The sequence below is a fragment of the Amphibalanus amphitrite genome, unplaced genomic scaffold (assembly GCF_019059575.1).
Source record: "Amphibalanus amphitrite isolate SeventyFive unplaced genomic scaffold, NRLGWU_Aamphi_draft 000123F_arrow, whole genome shotgun sequence".
In the NCBI taxonomy this organism is placed as follows: Eukaryota; Metazoa; Arthropoda; class Thecostraca; order Balanomorpha; family Balanidae; genus Amphibalanus; species Amphibalanus amphitrite.
In genome coordinates this window covers 111,756-132,978 of record NW_024881618.1, presented here as the reverse complement: position 1 = coordinate 132,978, position 21,223 = coordinate 111,756, and the positions used below count along the sequence as shown (strand labels likewise).

The 21,223-nt window shown below is 50.4% G+C and overlaps 1 protein-coding gene across 2 annotated transcripts; it reads right to left on the bottom strand.

Moving 5' to 3' along the window:
- Nucleotides 1-1,347: 1,347 nt before the first annotated feature.
- On the bottom strand, nt 1,348-20,870 carry LOC122381627 (angiopoietin-related protein 6-like). Of its 2 annotated transcripts, XR_006256563.1 has the most exons (9): nt 20,425-20,870; nt 15,057-15,157; nt 10,421-10,543; nt 9,307-9,951; nt 8,546-8,719; nt 7,934-8,167; nt 3,783-3,907; nt 1,963-2,537; nt 1,348-1,929 (listed from the first exon to the last, which is right to left on the bottom strand). XR_006256563.1 is itself a non-coding variant. In XM_043366026.1 (8 exons), the coding sequence occupies exons 2-8, from the start codon at nt 15,151-15,153 to the stop codon at nt 2,421-2,423; spliced, it is 1,515 nt and encodes a 504-aa protein (XP_043221961.1). In that variant the 5' UTR covers nt 15,154-15,157; nt 20,425-20,785; the 3' UTR covers nt 1,348-2,420. The 2 variants fall into 2 exon arrangements, 1 of the variants encoding a protein (XP_043221961.1); XM_043366026.1 differs by having other exon boundaries at nt 1,348-2,537; nt 20,425-20,785.
- Between the last annotated feature and the right edge of the window lie 353 nt (nt 20,871-21,223).

The window sequence follows — 21,223 nt, the reverse complement described above, 5'->3', positions numbered from 1 at the left end:
CTGCGTTCGACACGCCGTCCGGGGACTGCCAAGTGCCGCGGCGGATCTCTGTCGCCGCTGCGGACCTGAAAGCTGCGCGCTGCGTGAGCTGTGCTTCGACCCGAGCTCTGCGGGCTGGGGTGAAAAGTTGGAGGTTGGGAAGGGGTAAGTGTGCGCCCATCGTCAGCGACCCAAAATGATGTTGCGCTTCGAGTTCTGCTGAGTGAGGCGAGAAGTGGGAATTGTGATACGCTGTTGTGATGTGTCTGAATCTCCAGCCTTGGTAAAACGGTACGTTTATGATCTATGCGTTATCCATTGACGCGAAATCACTGGAACGAAACATCTTTTACCTACTTTTTTTTAACATAGGCTACATAGGACTTGCAAGAGATTGATCATCACGGCACTTCTTTGAAAAGGTGCCCGATGCAAGATAACTATCTAAATAACTCGGAATATGCCTGCGATTTACATATCGCCATATGCCTAGACAGGTATTTTGGTGCAATAGGCTACTGGTGGCCTAACCTCTTGACTAATGACTACAATTGTCACGTCAAGTTCATGATAGACTATGATAAGGCAAGCCCAAAGGTGTGTGTGTGGGTGGGGGGGGGGGGGGGGGGGGTTGTACCGCGTAAGAGACGATTCGAGTCGCTGTGCGGGCTAGTCAAAACGTGATTATGGTCATTGCTTGCATCATATCACCTCGACAGCCCCCACATAACTTCGGACTACCCTCTTATAGCCCTGCAGCGAGTGTCTCAGCTATGACGCGGCATCTGCGGCGCATCGGTGTCATTATGCGGCGTTGGCGGCGCGGTTAACCGGCTAATTAGAGCATCGGTAACGAGCGCCGCTGGCGGCGAGCGCACGCCACTTAAGCGCGCTCGTTTAGATGCGGCGGATCTGTTGGGTGACTTAGCGCAGGTGGTGCTCTGATGGCCGCTGCCATTAGAGACGCTCAGCGGGGACACGGCCGGTGATTAGAGGCGAGCGACGGCCGGCATGCAGCCGACGCTAATAAAGCACCACCAAATCGTGGACGGCGGACAGCATCGGGAGCGGCACTGACGGTGGCCCGGCGGCCCCGGCAGCAGCCCGTTGGTGCGGCGCGGTGGCCGCGGCAGCACGGGGAGGATGTATCGGGAGAGAGACGGTGATATTTTTAAGGCGGGGCCAAGGCGGGGACGGCCGTGTCAGTTAACACTGCACGTGTCAGGAGAAAGACGGTCGTCTCCTTAGGTAAAGAACAGAGACGGTAGTGCATGCGTAGAGGAAGCAGCGGCAAATCCCCATAAACTTGACTGTCAGCAAAACGCTTCATGCCTATTTGATGCACAACTCAGACGAAATGCATCACAATTAACTAGGTAAATGGATGTTTTATTTGCGCAATCCTTTTATAAAAAAAAAACTTATTATAGGAATCCCTAAAAGTTACGCTAAGCAATCGTGTCCACTCGCTTCGGAGGTTATTCTCAAGATTCACTTCGTTTTAAGCCATTATTCGAGAAAATAAATATTCACAAAAGGCACTCCCTGCTGGTTTCCACAAACTCAGCGAAATACGAGCATCTGTCACGCTTGGTGATAGTGTCCAAACTTTACCAGGTAAGCACAATGATAAGTTCTCCATATACAGATTATCTGCATACACCTTGTAAGAACCGCGTAAGCACATACCTTCGGACATTTTTTGCGGTTACCGAAATTGTTTTCAAGCGTCTGGTGTAAGGCATAATCCGAGTTAAAACTAGCGGTACACATCACTCATGCGATCAACACGATTATTCATTAAGTCCGCTGTCTCGCCGAGAGTGGGTTGCGATGATCGACTGCGGTCAGCAGTAAACCGATAGTCGTCACCACCTGTGGCGGACGCCCGGGACAACTCGGCCGTGCTGAGCCCGGCAGGTCCGGGTTCGGCTCAGCTCAGACTCAGCCCGCGGCTCACCGCGCTCAGCTCAGACTCAGCCCGGCTCACCGCGCTCAGCTCGGCTCAGCACAGCTCACATAACTCTAGCCGGACGACATGTAACGGTTAGCGCACATTCCGCATTGGCCGCGCTGTGGTGACGTCATGTGACACAGACAGACAGACAGACAGACAATCTGCCCCAGGTCTACCCCAACCGGCTTGTGTCACGTGCACTGGGCACTCGGCTGTGGGATCGCACCACTCCAGACGTGCGGACGGCGCCGGCCTCGCGTCACGGACACGGCCGGTAAAACGCGGTGACAGAGCCACCGGGCGGAACCGCGGAGTGTTACGCCAATACAACGAGTACGAACAGGATTAGGGCATCAGGGCCCACAATCTTCAAACAGCAAACACGCCCACGGAGTCCTGTGTCTCTCTATTCGGACGGGACTCCGGCGCCACCTCCTCGTCCAGTGATGATTCATTCTGCCGAAACGTTCACCAACCGCTCCAGCTATTTGACCATCATGCGCGTGGCCTTGATGGAGTAGTTGGGGCCCTTCCAGTCGAGCCAGTTGATGCCGTCCGGTCCCTCGTGAGCGCCGTTGTGGGCCACGCCATTCAGGTTTGCCTGCGGATAGACGCCGAGCTGTCAGATAGGGTCATACGGTCCTAAGAAAGGGGCGCATGCTTTTTTAGGGCATTAGGCAAGTTACGATACGCCACCGAAGCGAATTGCAAGGACAAAAAATTCGGTGTCAAATGGTTAAATCCTTTTTCAAATCCATCAAAAACATTGGAATAAAGCTTGTGTGATGAGGGGTGGCTTGAGTAACACCTAATGATACAAGTTTTCACCGTATCCTTGTGTATTTATTAGCGGCGATTATGATGCCAAGCAGTCGTTTGATGCCGGCTTTAATCCGCTTTCCAATGCGGATCTAGCAGATGAGTTGAGTGCTATCGGCAACGGCACACCTGTTCAGTTTCAGAAACGGGAAGCGGATCTGCATTAGTACGGCGGCGGTCAGACTCGGCTGCAGTTGACTCATGGCCGCGACCGGGTCGGCGCGGGGATCGGGACCGGCCGGGGGACCCTCCGATCTGGACCCATATCGAGCCGCCATCTGTTCAGCGTCCGCTTCCGCCGTGCCGGTGAAGTCACTGGCCGGCGCTCCACGGAACCCCCGCCGTCGCGCGTCCGAGCGGCCGGGCGACAGCCGCCAGATTAGCACCGCTCCGGCCCGGCCGGCGATATTTTCACCCCGGCCCATGAGCTCTACCTACTTGAAGATCAGCCGATTGGAAAGCCGGCAGGTGGTGCTTTATCATCCGATTGTCGAAATCGCTCCAACCTGACATATCCTTCCATGAAACGGGGATATGCTGGTGTTATGAAGTGTCAGATATATTTTGTGTTGTAAGGTTTAAGAGATACCAAGAAGGTAAAACTTTACTTAAGCTCTTCGTCCGGGACTGCAGATGGCAATGGGCAGTGAGCAGGGATCGGCCCTGTACCCGGTCTGTGACTGAATGACTGTGACCGAACTGACTGTAACTGTGTCCGAGGCTGCGGAGTCGGAGTCGGAGTCGGAGTCGTTCGGAGTCGACAGTTGTGATCGGAGTCGGAGTGGGAGTCGATTTTGGAAATCGGAGCCGTAGTCGGAGTCGGAGTCACCGAAAATCCATCGACTCCGCAGCCCCGCCAGGTCTGCGGAGTCGGAGTTGGAGCTGGAGTCGGTCGGAGTCGACAATTCTGCCCAGAGTCGGAGTCGGAGTCGGAGTCGCCGAAAATCCATCGGCACCGCAGCCCTGACTGTGCCTGCAACTGACTGTGACTGTGACTGATACTGTGACTGTGTGACCTTAAACTCACCCGTCGACAGGCGCCGAACCACCAGCCGGCCTTGTGCGCGCGCGCACAGTTGCCGTAGCGCAGTCGGTCGTTGTCCTGGTCGGCCGTGGAGAACTGACGCCGGTTGTCCATCGTCATCGAGTCGCCTGGGGACAGGGGGGCACGGTGAAAGCACTGAAACTGACTTTCACACAAATATCGTGGCAGATAAAATCATATGACCCTGCCGAGCATGAATGCGTTTGGTAGAAAATGTACCGACCATGAGTCAAGGTAGGTATAGGTATACTCGAGTATACCGATGCCAGGCAGGCAGGCACATGCCAGGCAGGAACGCACCTGGCGCCAGTGCGTTCGTCTCGCCCCTTTTCCCTTCTCGCACCACCCGTGTCTCTCTCTCTCTCTCTCTCTCTCTCTCTCTCTCTCTCTCTCTCTCTCTCTCTCTCTCTCTCTCTCTCTCTCTCTCTCTCTCTCTCTCTCTCTCTCTCTCTCTCTCTCTCTCTCTCTCTCTCTCTCTCTCTCTCTCTCTCTCTCTCTCTCTCTCTCTCTCTCTCTCTCCTCAGACCCGCACGGCTGAGCCGGGCCAACATTCCAGCAACATTAGATAGTGTTCCATTACTGTCCATTGCCGCGTCCAGATCGGAGCCGGACAGATTATTCGATTAAACGGACAGTGCAAAGCGGATCAGCGTGATGCCCGGAGCCGTCTCAGCTGCCATGGGGCCGGCCTAATGCATTGGTCAGGACATGGCAGGCCCGGATCCGCCTGCAGTTCCGCATTTCGGTCAGATCAGCGCCGCGTTTTGTCCATTTTTGTGCTGTAATGCTATTAGGCCAGCGCGGCGGGCTGACGCGCCGTCCCCGACCACAGATGATCCGGCCGCGCCGCTCACACGGGCGGCCATTTTTACTGTCGGCCGCCGTCAGACGGCGCGGATTAGCCGCCTATAAGCCGTCACCCAGAGCCCGACACGCATCGCTTACATGCAGGCAATTAGAGCCGAAAGAAACACCACGTGTTACATCGAACCGTTCTCGGGAATATCATAATCGGGGCTTTCGGTTCCCAGAGATGCTGAAAATCCGGGGATGTTCATGACCCGTTTTTGGACAGCTCATCAAATGATCATGAGCTGACGTTAAATCGTGTTGCACTGACGCTACCATGCTCCTTTGAGGCAGCCTGCATTTGATAGGAGGACTAATGGAAGTATGGTACCTACAAATATGTGAGGCCTGGCCATAGACCTCTGTATACCTGACCTAACCGAAATCGCCTGAGTCCAAGCCGAATGCAGTACACTGTAAAAAAAATTCACTAGCTAATTTTGAAATTAGGCATTTTTTACGAGTGCCTCCCTTGCACCTCGTTACAACATATATGGACATTAGTAGTCAGAGCCATGCACGTTAACAATGCCCTTTGTGGAACAAATGCCTACGAGCGAGAGCATGTTCAGGAACCTAATTTTGCGCAGTGTTAATGAACTACGCACAGCCTCACAGTGTTACCCGCCGTTGGCTTGTTCTCGGCCAGTTTTTGGCGTGTCCCTCAATTAGGTCATTTTGCTATTAGCTCAGCTGACGAGGCCCCGGCTGGCACCTACTAAACGGATAACCTTGCGTGCAACCCCGCTTGTTGTCACGAACGCCTGCAGCTGGTAAACGTGCTGGTAAGCTTGCGTGGTAAGCGGCTTCGGATGGCTATGAGGATGTGCCTCATAGCTATCCTCGTCGCATGTTACAACCTAGGAGTCTGTGGCTGCTTTCAGAAGGAGTCCCCCCCGCATCCGGGAGCCGGCGTCCATTTTGTGTTGCGTCGCCATTACTGTGTGTGTCTGCCCAACTGCTCTTTGGCTTGATTGAAGGTGAGGCATCTTGTATCATTTGCTGTGTGCTCAACAAAAAGGTTGTCCATTTGTAAACAAAAGTTATTATGTTGTTGAGCTTCTTAGAAGATGTATAGTATCGCATAATGTTGCCCGTCGTTGGCAGAAGTGCGCCGTTATCGTCTATCCAAGTCAGAATAGCTATATGTTTGGGACTTAAGTTAGCTTGTGACAGGAATATATCACTTTCTTCAACTTCAATTTAATCATTTTCCAGATTGGTATGCCTTATGATAATAATAATGTTGATATTCGTTTTTTTCATCCATTACAGACTTCTCTGGTAAAGAATGGGGCCATGTACATATGTCCTGGCCTACCTTCACTCCGCGACTGCCGCCGGTGCAGAGCTAATGAAAAATCACAAATGTTTGATGGTGGTTATTTTAGAAACCTGATTGCAAATTATTCAGTTAGTTGTTGTTGTTGTTGTTGTTGTTAAAGTTATAGTTATTGTCCTGGCGTTGTTATTGTTCTCGTTCTCGTTCTCGTGCCCGAATAAATGTGCTGCAGCGCTACTCAGTCTGTTTACTTGCGGGTGGCGGTCGAGAGTCGGGGGCACTGGTTGACGGAATTCCGTCGACGGAATTCCGTCGACCCAGTGCACCTCGACCCCGAAGGCCAGTAGTGGTACTAGTTAACTAGTGCCACTACTGGCCTTGAGCTAGTACCACTACTAGCCTTGGGGGCTAGTACAATTACTGGGTATGGATTAGTAGGCAGTGGCTAGTTACCTTACCAGGCAGGGGCTATTATGACACCTAGTAGACGCACTACCCACGCTATTTACGTGCGTGTTGTCAAACTAGGTGGAGCACGGTGGTCGTATGCATACGAGGCACAGCCTTGTCGAACAAGCTTGTTACTCGGCAACTAGCCTAAAATTAGCCAAATTTACACGCTCCTGCAATGTTATTTTTGCGCTGAGAATTCCTCTACGAGGGGCTTGTAAGTTTTTTTTACAGTGTACGTTTGAAACATGCATGGTTATATCACAGTAAATGGAAATGCTTACTTTACGCATCAAGCCCAAAGGTGGTAGACAATAATTGTCCTACTTGGGCTTGAGAAATGAGAACTTTACTTAATTTGCCACTGATCGATAATGTGAGGGTATCTTCATTGGCAACATAGTACACCAGTTATGTACCAGTTATGTATGTTGTGGCATCTCAGCGAGAAATTAGCGATTATGACTTATTCTCATTTTAGTGATTTTGTATTAGCAAATAGGACGACACAATTAAAAAGAACAAAGAGGCTCCAAACACCTGCAAGCTCCAATCAATTTGCAACCTAAATCAAACAGACTGCCACGAAGTAAGTGCAAAACATCCGGTCGGAAATCCGCCCGCCGTCTTAGCGCTCTGCCCCCTGCTGAGGCGGTTTACTGCCGCCGCGACTGGGAGCAATCCAGACCACAGCCGGTGACACCATCAGCGGTCAGAATGGGCCGATCCGCCCGCCCGCCCGTGCAGCCCCAGCCACTCTGCAAAACCGGTCCAGCAGATTATCTGGGCGCTGAGATGGTTAAACTGCTCCATACATACTCTGTTTGCTTCGATCCGAGTGTACCCGCTCGGCTCTTTAGCCGCGGTGTTGTGATAATGCGCAGAGCACCGTGGCCGGTAATGAGGAAGCGCGGATCAGGCCACGCCGTAAAGGAGCTTTTGGGATTAATGAGCGGCCGAAATGGAGGTAAGTACAACAGCAAGCCGTCGCATCGCCGTCACTTTGCTGAACGTGGTATCTTTTATTTGGCCGCGCAGTAATGACAAGCACTTAGGCCTAGTGATCTGCGATTTTAAAGGAAAAGAAAAATACATAAAAGCAAGTGCATAGGAATCATTGAAATATATAAGTGGAAGGCGAGCATTAAAATAGTACGGAAAGCGAGCTAAACAAATAGACTGCCCAGTGCTCAGCCCGTTCAGTATTTGCTTCCCAACAGTCCTTAATGCCATCGGAAATGTTCCCACTTCCCGGGCGTAAGATGTATGGCTAATTCCCTGGTCACTTGAAAAATGGTAGGTAAACCTGACATTTGCGAGTGACATACATGCCGTGCCACCTGACCTGCCCTGCCCTGACACCCTAGACCATCCCTGTGTCACTCACCGGTGCCCCTGTACCGTCCCCTGTGTCACTCACCGGTGCCCCTGTACCGTCCCCTGTGTAACTCACCAGCGTCCCTGTACCGTCCCCTGTGTCACTCACCGGTGCCCCTGACCGCCCCCTGTGTCACTCACCGGTGTCTCTTATACCGTCCCCTGTGCCACTCACCGGTGTCGCCGGAGAAGGCGCCCAGGTTAATGCGGAACTTGTCCTCCTCATCTGCCACGCTGAAGTTGTCGTACTGCACGTAGGTACGCTCGCCGCTCCAGTCCAACATATCGATCCGGAGCACGTGCGGCCGACCGTCCGAGGTCAGCTCGTGAAGGTGCTGGTTGCCCAGCCAGTACTCGCCTTCAGGGTCACCGAAACCCGTCTTGTAGGCCTCCCAGTCACGGAAAAAGTCTAAAGAGGGGAGATGTAAGTCTGGAGTTAATCGCACATCGATGTTTTATTCCTTTCATAATAAAGTATGGTAAACTTTTTATGTTATTTCCGTTCGGTTCCTATAGAAGGAGTACCACTTTTGTGAATACGTTTTTTTTTACTTTCCACACTCAGCAATCCTGTTACCAGCGCTGCACACCTTGCAGTTCACATTTCTCCCATCCATGTGAAAGGGCACGTTCGAGTCTTGACTATCGAGTAGATATTGTGCCAATTTTCCCAAAACCAGCATCAGTACGCCGAGCTGCTCTTGGCCAGGATGCAATAACCCGGCAGAATGCAAATAGCTTGGCCTAGGGCCTAAAGTGACCTGCCACAGATCCGGTCGTGACCTACCTTCCCGTTTGAGGTGCGGTCCTCGCTGCTGGAACACGGTCCAGCCGCCGCCCTCCGAGTTCATGTCGCAGAAGACGCGCACCTTGACCTGGCCCGGTCGGATGGTGTACAGGCCGCTGGTACGCATTCCGCTGTCGTACAGCTCGGCACAGCTCTTCAGCGAGTCGGGGCTCCCTGGAGACGAGACGGGTAACGACGTCGACATGTGCGTGACCGATAACGGGGAAATTTTACCACCGACACACGTCCAGTCGTGGAAGTTACCATCGACAGAAGGACTTCTGGGTAGGACTAAATGCAACGACTGATGAGGGGTGCGGAATAAATACCTTTTCGGAAACTCCCGTAATTATGCGGCGAGAAAGTTTGGAGTAAAACAGTATCATAAGGGATAAGATTTGAAAAGGCACACTTATCCACTTTGAAGCGCATTTCCTTAACCACAAGCTAGGCTGGATAAAACCCGGATCCTGCATTATGCTGCAGATATTGGCTGCATTTAAATACCGAGGCTGGCATATCTTGTAAGGTCAATAAGTTAATATAGAACGCTCGAGCACTTCGGTTTACCAGCATATCCCCACGTCACGGAAGGATTAGACAATCCCTCGGTATGACTATACACTTCTCTGCCGGCGCGTGAGCATCATTATCCATTTCCTAAAACAATCATTGGCTGCAGCGCCCCGCATCCACCCTTCCTTGAACACGGACCGGGTAGGGTGGAGGGCCAATGTAGACTACATGGACGGGATACTCACTGCTCAGCGGTTCGACCTGGTGTGCCGCCTCCCTGTCGATCTGATGCCGCCCTGCCGGCGGTGCGCCGCCCTCCGCGCCCGCCAGCAGCAGGTTCTCCACCTTGTTCATCTGCCATGTCAGCGACGACTCCATCCGCTTGAAGGACGAGAGCAGGCTGTCGCCGTCACATGTGGCCGGCGTCGTCTGCGGCACGGCCTGCGTGGGGACGACGCGGGTGTCCCGCGCCGCCGCTGCCGCCGCCGCCTCCAGCTGCATCGCCTGCAGCTGGCGCTTCACGCCCGTCTCCATCACGGTCACCGAGTGCTCCAGCTCCTTCTTGATGTTGTCCTCGACCTTGGGCAGCCGGTCGTTGAGTCTCTGGACGCCCTGCTGGGCCTCAGAGCTGGCGTCGCGCGCCTCGCCGACCCTCTCGGTGACCGAGCTGAGGATGGCCGTGATACGCTCGACGCCCTGCTGCAGACTGCGCTCGTGAGACTCGCTGCAGAGCGCCTGGTAGCGGCTGCTGCGTGCCATCGGCGCATTCTGGCCGCCCTCCAGCTGGTGCTCGATGGTCATCAGGCGCGTCTCGAAGCGGCGCAGCGTGTCCTGGATGGTGTTGGTCATGGTGCGCACGGAGGCCTCCACGGAGGTGGTGATCTTCTCGTCTGGGGAGGGGAGACACGGGGAGATCAGGGGGAGACACGGGGAGAACAGGATGAGCCACAGGGAGACACGTGGAGATCAGGGGGAGACACTGAGAGAACAGGAGGAGACACAGTGAGACACGGGGAGATCAGGGGAGACATGGGGAGACACGGGGAGATCAGGAGGAGACACGGGAAGATACGGGGAGATCAGGAGGAGTTGCAGGGATATCAGGATGAGACGCTGGCTGATCGGGGAGAGAAACTAACACATAGGGGGGGGGGGAGAGAAACTGGAAGGTCAAGGAGCAAGGGAGGAAACTGTAATTCATTTGACTCAATGGCGATTGAGGGGAGCATGCACTATTAAAGTGAAAAAGAAAACTCAAAAGAAAATTTGAAGCTATGTACCTTCCACTGCATTGGAGAGACGATTTCCTCCCTTCAACGCCTTCAGCCCCATCGGACTCGGGACGGGCTTATCACTCACCTACGGTCATCGTTCCGGAGGGAGAGCGGCCCATCTGCATGGAGACGAGCGCGTTCTCCACAATGCCGACTAGGTCATCGCGGATCACCTGACGAAACTCGTTCAGACTGACCCGGTTCAATCCTGGCGGTATACAAACGGATGAGAGAGGTCAGACACTGTCAGAAAACGGGCAGTCATGTGGTCTAGAGAGTCACAGACAAAGGCCGTCGACGATCTTCAGCACTTTTTTGACAAACCCACTAGGTACTATTTATGATAGATTAGGTGGGAGCCACGAGTGGCTCTGTACCGCTCGTCGGGCCTTTCGCCATCTTACACCGCATATGCTAAGTAAGAGAGAAAAAAAGATAAACGGTCGTTCATTTGCTGTCAGACATTCTTCGTGCATGTAGTATGCCGTGCTATTCGTGCATTGCTATTGATTAGCAAATATTTTTATCTCATACCTAAATTAGGTACCTAAATTACCTAAATTAGGTATGAGATAAAAATCTTTGGTAATCAAAAGCAATGCACGAATAGCAGGGCATACCTACATGCACGAAGAATGTCTGACAGAAAACGACCCACCGTTTGTCTTTTCTCTCTCTTACTTAGCATATGCGGTGTAAGATGATGAAGCAAGAAATCGATGAACGTTGTTGTTTGTCTCAAATGCTCGAAAAGTGATTTTAGTTAACCTAAAATTACTTTTCCGAGCATTTGAGACAAACAAGGCTCATCGACTGCGGTATTTCTCACTCCGAGTAATAGCTTTCAAGCGTAGATACCGACACATTCTATAAATGCCTATTCGCAATAAGCTGTACCTACCTAATCGGCTCTTGAATTCTTGAGTAGAGGCCTCTTGCACCAAACTACCTAGCTAGGTAAAATCGAAAAACCGGTTTCAGAATAAGCTAATCTAACGGTGGTAAATTTGTTTGCAATAGCCCAATACATAATCCTACATGTGCTTGCTAAATTTTGCACGTTAATTGTTACATTTGAGACTCGGACTGGGCATACGATGCAAAATAATCCGAGCATTGGTGCAAGAGGATTTTGGTGCAAGAGGCCTTAGGGCTCTAATTCGTCCGTGACGTAATCACTTGGACGGATGTCAGGGAGAGCCGTCTTACTAAGCTCACATGCACTTTTTGCGTGAGCCCGCTGCCTACCCTCGATGTTTTATCCGCGGGAGTGTGGGATACGGATAACCACTAACTAGCCATGGTCTGTCGGTAAGCTTTCTCCGGACAAATGCCGACTGCGCTGCCATCTACCGAGTAAGAGGATGAAACACTCCGTTGGAAGCAGAAGTCGCGGCGAAACCTCGGGTAGGTGGCACTGAGGGCGGAGAAAGCGCAGTGAATAGTCCAACTTACGTGACATGGAAAAATGCTACGGATATTAACCCGCGCCCCAGTGGCGGTCTCAGCCAACTTCGCCCTAGTGGGGGGGGGGGGGGGCATATGTTACCACCCACCTCTAACTCAAAAACTAAGAGGGCTGGAAAGATGCGGTAAAAAGTAGTCGATAGCTCTCAATGCGTGCGTTTGAAAGTATTTCAGTCATTTTTCATCTTAGAGCAATATTGGGGCCACCATAGGTCATCAAAGGTCAAAATTTGCCAATTGTCATTATATTTTTTTCAGAAAACATGCCGTTATCTCAGGAACTATGTTAGCTAGAAAAACGAATGGAGAAGCAATCGATAGTTTTTGAACTCTTCTTTTGATAAGGTCATTATCAAAATTGACCTCAGGTCAACGGTTTAGCCTCCAGAGGGCAAAAACTCCAAAAATAGCTGCTTTTACGAAAAGTGTTTTTCGACAATTACTTTCGACTACAAAAAGCTACGACATTTCTATTGCCAGAATCGTGTTCTTCTCGCCGAGACGCGTCGAATAAACTATAGTTTGACCTTGAAAGGTCAACTTGAAAATTTGACCTCAGGTCAAGGTCATGACCTGACCGGAAAAGGTCATGTTGCATATCAGTCGATGCGTCTCAACAAGACAAACACAATGAGACCATCCCCAGCGTTCTATCTCTTTCCAATCGCGAGTTATTTGCAAAAATCTGTTTGTAGCCTCAAATGACCTCGGATGACCTTTCTAGAGGCTATCAGCAAAAATGACACCCTGGTCATCACGGGTGGTCCAAATCATTGTGATTCTGAAATATTTGGACTGTTCCTATGCGTACACACGGATCTAGAGGCATTTTCATTTTTCTCCATTAACTTGTAATGGAAAGGTCACGCCACTGACCTGACCTTAGGTCACGGATATAAAAAATCCGAGATATACAAATTGTAGGCGCCCATAACAGCATGCAATCCACCAAGTTAAAAACCTTTCTGACAAACACTGCAGGCTGGACATGATTGCAAACTTTTTTAGGCTTGGTCAGTTAACTTGACCTGGTGACCTGACCTGACATGACCTGGGGTCAAAAATTTCACACATTGTCCAAAATTGATGCACCAAAAGCTACTCTAAGCGGCGCGGCGCTACGCGCCGCGGTTTTTTATTCACACGCAAAAAACGCAACAGGGTGGTAACATATGCCCCCCCCCCCCCCCACTGGGGCGAAGGTGAAGGAAAAGGAGCAGCACCAATATTGTTGATTGTTGTTATACGAAAAGAAAAAAACATTACGAGCTTCAAAAATAATATTGTAAATGATGAAGGGATAGAAATGATTTGGCAACTCTGGCTGAAGTTCAGCTTTAGAAAACGGCTATCGAATACACAATTGTTTATTACGCCTTCAGTCTATCGTTTATTGACGGTCCCAAGAATCGTTGCGTTGAATCGAACATGCATTCGCCAACAACGGTGCCATAGGCCATAGCAGCCGACAGTTATATTTCCCCAAATGCTATCAAAAGAAGGACGGTACCCAGGTGTCATGTCAAACAGTGACCTGCGAGGTCAGGTCAGGTGCTCCAAAGTAGGTAAGGGTTCGGTTTTTAATGAATAACTTTGCAAAGCGTGCTCACTGAGCCGTGATCTTAGAATCATCATGTTGATCGTGGTCAGGCGCGTCGAATGGTATACTGCTTGCTTAGGGTGATCTTATCTTAGAGCGTTGACCTAGCTCCTAAGGTCAAGGTCACGTGAAAGCCATTTAGGCCACGAATCACGATGCTGGTCGGAGGAAGTCATGGTGTATAGGGGAAAGTGGGGTAAGACGGTCAAGGTAGGTAAGACGGGCACCCCCTCTGCAGACCAAACCAATAGCGCTACGAGCGAGAAAAATTAGGACCAGAATAGCCTTTCCCACTACACACCGCCATTGAAGTCTGGTGAATTTGTGTTCGGTCAATAATCTTTTATTTTGATTTCTTTAAAACACTCATTTCATTGAAAACATTCATAATGTATTGTGCAAGCTTTTGTGTGCAGCACTATAGAGTTAAAAACTGGCAATCACTTGTGGCACACTCATATGCCTCCAGTGTTCATTCACCGCGGATTTGCTTTGTCTGCATCAAATTGTCCACAGAGAAAAATCGTGCTGAACTTCTGACATTGAGTTTGGGGTAAGACGGGCAACTATGAATCCGATGGGTCTGTAATGGTAAAAATATTTTTGTTGCTGTAGGAAAAAAGAAGCATTTCTGATAAGAATATGTTCGATTCCGATACTCACAGACATGTTAGCAATATTCCTTCGGCACAGTTTATTCTCGAATAATGAATGTGAAAAACGGCTCTACATGGCTTCTGAACTAGGGCCTATATACGAGTATACGCCTTCTGCACGAATCTCGTATACTGCCATTTCCGAAGCACTTGAGACCAACGAGCGACTGTATCAATGCGGCTAATCTCGGGCATTTGCTGCGAGCTGTGCTGGTCGGTGAAAGAAGCTGGCCGTCTTGCCCTACCCATGTGACCGTCTTACCCCATGGAGTGGGGTAAGATGGGTTTTTGCAAGGTTTTGCAAAAATAGCTGCAGTTTATTTGTTGAGTCAGGTCTAAGTCTCATCTTCTGGCAAATGGAAGTAAAATGTCTGTAAAAGGTTTTCACTCAGTTTCCCGTTTCTATGATGTTTCTAACCGGCCGAAAAATGGCTCCAAAGTTAAGGTGCCCGTCTTACCCCACTTTCCCCTACTTATTCGATTTGGCAGGTCGTTCCGAGTCCAATACTGGCTTCTCGAATTTTTATTCCAGATGTATAGTCGACTACAGAATGATGTTCCACTCCTCAGAAGCTATCAGTTGACGGGAGCGCTAAGTTGTGCCGTTAATCACGCAATTAAGCGTGTCGATTGTGAGCATTGGGACAAAGCTATAATTTGTGAACTCAGCCCGTGTGATGCGGCACAGCCTACCACTCCAGGCAAATAATTGCCTGTGAAAAGTGGAACATCATTCTGTAGTCGACTACACTTAAGTAAATACAAAAATTGTCCAATAAATTCTCATAAGACCGTTTGGTGCCAGTGCATAAATCCGTGAACTTGCGTCTCCAAATTGCGTTCAGTCATTCTACTTGGTTTTTCGAATGCGTGCTCCACACAAAACATGATCCTCTTCTCGCTAAAGAGCATGTATAGGTAGGTAGTAACTTGTCACTCCGTCTCCAGCTAAGCACGTTTGACGTAGGCATAACAAACACCATGGCGTAGGTACCCACGTTTGTTTGTCTTGGTCGCGAGGTTTTGGTAGGCCAGCAGATCGGCTGGCAGCAAGAAGACGACTGCTATCGCCAGCCACGTGTGACGACTCATCATTCGCCTGAAACGACGCAAAATTTCGTTAGCCTGATATTAGTCACAACCTTTCATGGGATTCCCGTACAAGAGAACAGAGGACCGTCGCAGAATGCAAACGTTCAATTAACTTATCGGTTCAAGCTTAGGCGAATTACGTATCTATAAGCATTTGGTTCAGCATTATGTTATGCACGTAACAATAAGTAATTAAAAACCGAGTTTAGCCGGCCTTATTGTAATACGAGCATTTTACGAGCCTCGTACATGCGAGCATACGAGCCTCGTACATAGCCAGCATTTTAGCGTTGTAACTTGTAACACAGTGTAAACTCGTGGGGAGACGGTCGTCCCAGTTTACAGTCATCCGATCGTGGTGATCGGGGAGCGTGTTCCATTCCGAGCACTCGTCAGCCACCAGTGCTCTTCATCTCGCCCTCGCCTCCTGGTCCTCCGTCTTGCTCTATAGACTTGCTTCGATGAGTAGAAGAGTGTATTTACCAAATTTCATATTTCACTATTGTACATAAAATACGGACGCTAGACAAAACGTTGAACTGCGCGCATGCGCCTAACGCTTCTGGCCAGACGGTCTAGCCAGCACCGTGCTACATGCGCAGTGTGTTTGCGCGGATATGTATACAAGCGGTGGCACACCGACAGGGCGACACCTGCGCAGCAGGTGTGCGCGAGTGTATGGAACTCCTACACTACCCCCTCCCTAGACGGGTCGCGAGTGAACGTGACGCGTCGAGATCGGTCTGGAGGCCGTACTTCGCGATCGGGGCGCGAACGCAGGATGGATCGCGGCGGAGCTGGTTCCGGTGTTGCTGATCTTGTAGATGGGCGTTCTGCAGGCGGCGTGTCTTGCGGCAGCAGCTCCATGCTGTCCGACTGAGCAGCTGATGGTGGCACAGTCGCAGAGGCAGGAGACTGCTGCGTAGTCTGGTGTGGCGTCTCTTCCGGAGACGCAGGCTCGCAGTGGTCGATGTTGCTGGTTGGCGCGCTGGCGGCTACCGGCTGCTTGTTGGGTGGAGCTGGAGTCGGCGTCGGTCGCTTCGGTAGGTTGCCGCGAGGAGATGCGCTGAGTGAGGCGTCAGCGTCGATCTGGTGCTGCTTGGCTGTCTTCGTGTTCCGCACGAAGAGAAGTGTTGCGGCGGCAAATGCTTTTGCCCGGCTGCACGGAGGTTCGCAGCGGCGGGCCTTGTTGCCGAAACGCTGGTGGTACCAGCAGACAGAGCTGTCTGGGTACGTCGGCGTCGGAGGGCGTGACGGGAGAGGCGTCTGACGGTCGCGTTGATGAGTCCGGTCGCGGCGGAAGAAGCTGCACGGCGCTTTGCAACGGCGTGCCCTGGTGCCGAATCGCTGGTGGTACCAGCAGACGGCGTCATCTTGGTGCGTCGGCGTCGGAGAGCACGCTGGTGTCGGCAGCCGTGATGGGCGAGGCGCTGGGCGTCGGCGGGAATGGCTCCGGCCACGATCCCGTCGCAGAGCGTCTTGCAGGCGTCGGTTGCTGGCTTGCAGGCGTCGGTTGCTGGCCTCGAGGTTTTGAATCCTCACGATGAGAGCCGCGATGGTAGTAAGCTGGGCTGTTAACCGGTCTGCTGCATCCGGTTGCTGTGTAGGCGAGCCGAAGTTGGTTGCGGGAGGAGCGGTGTGCTGCCGGGTGGCGTCGCTCGACTCCATGTCGTGGTGCGCGAGTAGCTCGGATCACGTCGGGGTCACCAGTGTAAACTCGTGGGGAGACGGTCGTCCCAGTTTACAGTCATCCGATCGTGGTGATCGGGGAGCGTGTTCCATTCCGAGCACTCGTCAGCCACCAGTGCTCTTCATCTCGCCCTCGCCTCCTGGTCCTCCGTCTTGCTCTATAGACTTGCTTCGATGAGTAGAAGAGTGTATTTACCAAATTTCATATTTCACTGTTGTACATAAAATACGGACGCTAGACAAAACGTTGAACTGCGCGCATGCGCCTAACGCTTCTGGCCAGACGGTCTAGCCAGCACCGTGCTACATGCGCAGTGTGTTTGCGCGGATATGTATACAAGCGGTGGCACACCGACAGGGCGACACCTGCGCAGCAGGTGTGCGCGAGTGTATGGAACTCCTACAACAGCTTGGTCGGTTGCTTGTCGAAATAGGCAAAGACTGAATCAGTTAACCCTCGCCGGCACAGGCCATTTTGCGTCCTTCGACGGCACCAGGGTATGTACGACCACCCTCCCCCTCGCGTTTGGCCCCTGATCGAGCTAGAGCTTCGAGGAAAAACGAGTGTGTTGCCCGTCACGAGAAGAAGCCGATGATGCCCAATCTTAAGGTCCTAGATCATCGGCTGACCTTCCAGGTCAGGTCAATGACCCAAAAGTCGGAAAAATCGGGACCTGGGGCATTCCACGATAGATCGTACCAGGCCCGTCACCCTCATCTCTCAGATTTTAATGAAAATCGGTCCTAGGGGTAATCATAGGCCCCAAAGACGCCTGGCAAAATATCATACTTCTCAGATCAAAACTTTTTGAGTTATATTGCATTACATTTTTTTAACTTCGGTTCGTAACGGTGAGTTTAATGGCCTATAACTCAAGAACGGGTTAAGCAACCAACAAACAGTAAACAACACTAAGCTTGCGATGAAGCAAAAATTAATATTACTATTTAAAAATTCCAAAGAAAAATTTTCATTGTTGAGCAAAAACCTTAATCTTTTTTCATTTACCTCTAATGACTTTTGGGACCGAAATTTGTCACATTTTTATTTTTTCAAAATAAACTTCATGTCATTGCGAATGGACATGCAAAAAATTAGAAAGGTGTTCTTTCTATAAGTTCTTCATTTTCCCGCTTGAAGCAAAATGGGTTTCGGAGGGGTTGATACGACCTCAGCACGCCGTTTCGCTTCTAATAGAGCTAGAGCCTCGCGGAAAAAACGAGCGTGTGTGCCGTTACAAGTCGCAGCGATTGGTACCCGATTTTAAGGTCTCAGGTTAACCGGTAGCGTCTGAGGTCAGGTCAAGTGACTGAAGTTACGGGATCGGTTTTTAGTAAATAACTTCGCAAAAAATGGCCGCAGAGCCGCGATTTTGGCATCATTGTGTCCGCCTAGCTCAGGTGCATCAAATGGTATACTTTTTGCTAGGGTGAGGTCATTTTAAGTAGTTGACCTTGGATCAAGGTCAGGTCAGAGCCCCTCAGGTCACGAAGCTGGGCAAAGGGTATCATATGGCATATCATTCGATTCGGAAGGTCTTCCCGAGTCTATTGGTGGCTTTCCCGACTCTATAGCTCCATTTGATCGGGAGTTATCGACGAAAAACTCGTACGACCCTAGTGACGTCATAAATGACGTCACGCAAGGTTAACAATGCAAACGTGAAGCATAAGGAGTGCATGAAATCACGATCCTATGTACGTGAGATAGTTTTAGATCATTCTCGGCGCCAAAATAACAGTTTTTATATTTCCCCAATGACTTATAACAGTGATGTCACGTGACCGACCTGACCTCATGTAACCTTAAAAAATTCCCAGATATACAAGTTGTGAGACCTCTGAAGGACACCATGTATGCGTCCTGTAACTTTCATCTCGGACAGCTATGGTCATTGGCGTCCAAAACAATGTCAGAACCAAACAGCATTTTTCACCCTCGCGCTTATAGGAAAGAGGGTTGGATGAACCCTCTTTTCACTTTTTTCAGATGACTCAGACTTCAATTGAAATTTCAGTAACCCGTGATGTCACTAGGCAGCTTTACCACCCCATTTATAAGCTCCCCTCCCGAAATCGCTATTCGAAACCGTTATCGTGACGTAAAATAAATACATTTATAGAAAGAACACCTTCCTAATTTTTTGCATACTTCTTAACAATGAGCCAAATATTTTTTTAAAGAAATAAAAATTCAAAAAAAAATTGGTCCTTAAGTCCAAAAAATACAAATGAAAGAAAACTCGATATGTCATGTATCAAAAAAAGCGTATTTTTCGAAATTTCAAAAATATATATTAATCTCTGTTTCATTGCAAGTTCAATGTTATATAACATTTGGCATTTAAATAATCCGTCTGAGAGTTACAGCCCGCCAAACTTAGCGCTGCAAAGCATGATCCAAAAAATGTTATACACCATAACTCAAAAAATACTTATCTGATAAGCCTGAAATTGTTACAGGTGGATTCAAAGCCCCTGATTACCCCTGAGACCAATTCTCGTCAAATTCCGAGAGATGAGGGTGTCAAATTGGAAAAAAGTGGTACGATCTATCGTGGAATGCCCCACCTGTTAATCGTAAAGAATGGCTGCCATGTTTTTTCAGGGTGCTGATCACGAATATCGTGTTAGTTTTGATCACAGATGATGTCTTTAAGCATTTAGACCAGGTCGGGTCAGGTCAGGTCAGGTCAACCAGTAGGGGTCCTGTAAGGTATTCGTAGTTGGTGTCAACCGTCTCTGGCAGCTTCGTAACATGTTACGAAGGCATCAAAACTACTTCGTAAATGTTCGTATGGTTGCTAAATTCGAATTCAACTCCAAAAACTGGCCTAGAAAGATGTAAAACTCGAAAACGTGAATCGAGATCATCAAAGGTCAATGACCTGACCTGACCTTCAGGTGACCTTGACTTCCACCCTAATGCATGGGAGCAACATCAAATCACATGTTTGAACGTTTGAAACCACGAAAAGCTTGCAAACGCGCGGCTTATGCGAGCCGACATACGCCGAATCGCGATTCCGGCCAAACATGGTTTTGGAAAGTAGGTCACAGATCAAAGGTCATTTGGGTCAGGGTCATGAAATTTTCAGGGTAGGTGTAAAATTGATCAATGAAAGGGTAATAAAAGGTTCGTTGCGATCGGTCGCTTTTTACGCGAAAAACTATAGGGGTTGCATCAACCCCCTTCCCCTGTGACGGCGAGGGAAGATTCGGGCCGTGTGTATTATCTCAACTATAAACCTCTGTACCTATACAATTTTCTATGCAACAGCTTATCCCTGTGTTGTGCATAGTGACAGTGCCCCCCCCCCAAAAAAACACCTAAGGGCTGAATGAATTGAAATTAATGACGAGGTTGACGAACATTCAAAAGTGTAATTCAATTCTCGCGCTTATTACAAGCCGTAAAAACTATTCATTTCATAGCGCAAAAACTCTAAAGACATTCAGCAAACCTGGATCTGTGATGAAATTATGCAGCTCTTGGTATTAGGTACAAAGTTCAAGCGTTGCTGATTTTTATCTGTTACGATTTTCTAGCCTAACTCGCCAGTCGCCAGCAGCAGACCGGCTCACCTGGTACGACGGGCGTCCACGTTATCAATCAGCTCCTCTTGGCTCTGTGGCTGGGCTACAGGCTGATACAGAGTAGTGAACACCCCACTGATCGGTCCTCTCCGGCAGTCCTCCAGTCACAGCTCCCCCGTGGTCCGGTCCTCACCCACCGACCGCGCACAGCACTCTGACCGTCCGTCGACCGGGGCTGTCCCGTGTCACCAGAGATCCACCGTCTGTCCCGTGTCGCCGGGACTCGCTCCCACGGTCTCCTGGCTCCCTCTCGGCTGCCGCGGCTCCCCCGCACGGCTCCTGTCCCGCACTGCCCCCACATCTGGCCGGCCTGCCGCTCCGCCGCCGCTCCGCCGCCTGGCCCCGGAACTGTTTATTTTCACAGTGAGGCGCGAACGATGACGGCTGTCCTCTGCTCTGTGCGGCGTACAGAGCCGCCGCGGCTGTCCTGTGCTCTGTGACGTGTACAGAGCCGCCGCGGCTGTTCTGTGCTCTGTGCGCGCACTGCAGGGTCGCAGTGCCGCCCGGCCTGGCCCCCCGGACCGCGTGTAAGGAACGTGTCACCCGGCGCCACGACATACCTACGCGTAAACTGTGTCACAGAGGACATGCGAATGAAGTCCAATGACAAATGAGATTCGACTCGAGAGATGTGGCTCTCAGCAGTGTAAGGGCAGTTCTTAACCATTTTTTAACACCAGGTCCATCAGTAAGGTTTCTGACGTGCTAAAATGCGCATTTGATATTGAGCATGGCCTGGCGATCAAAGCGTCACGGATGATCATTCATATAAACAATATTCGTCACA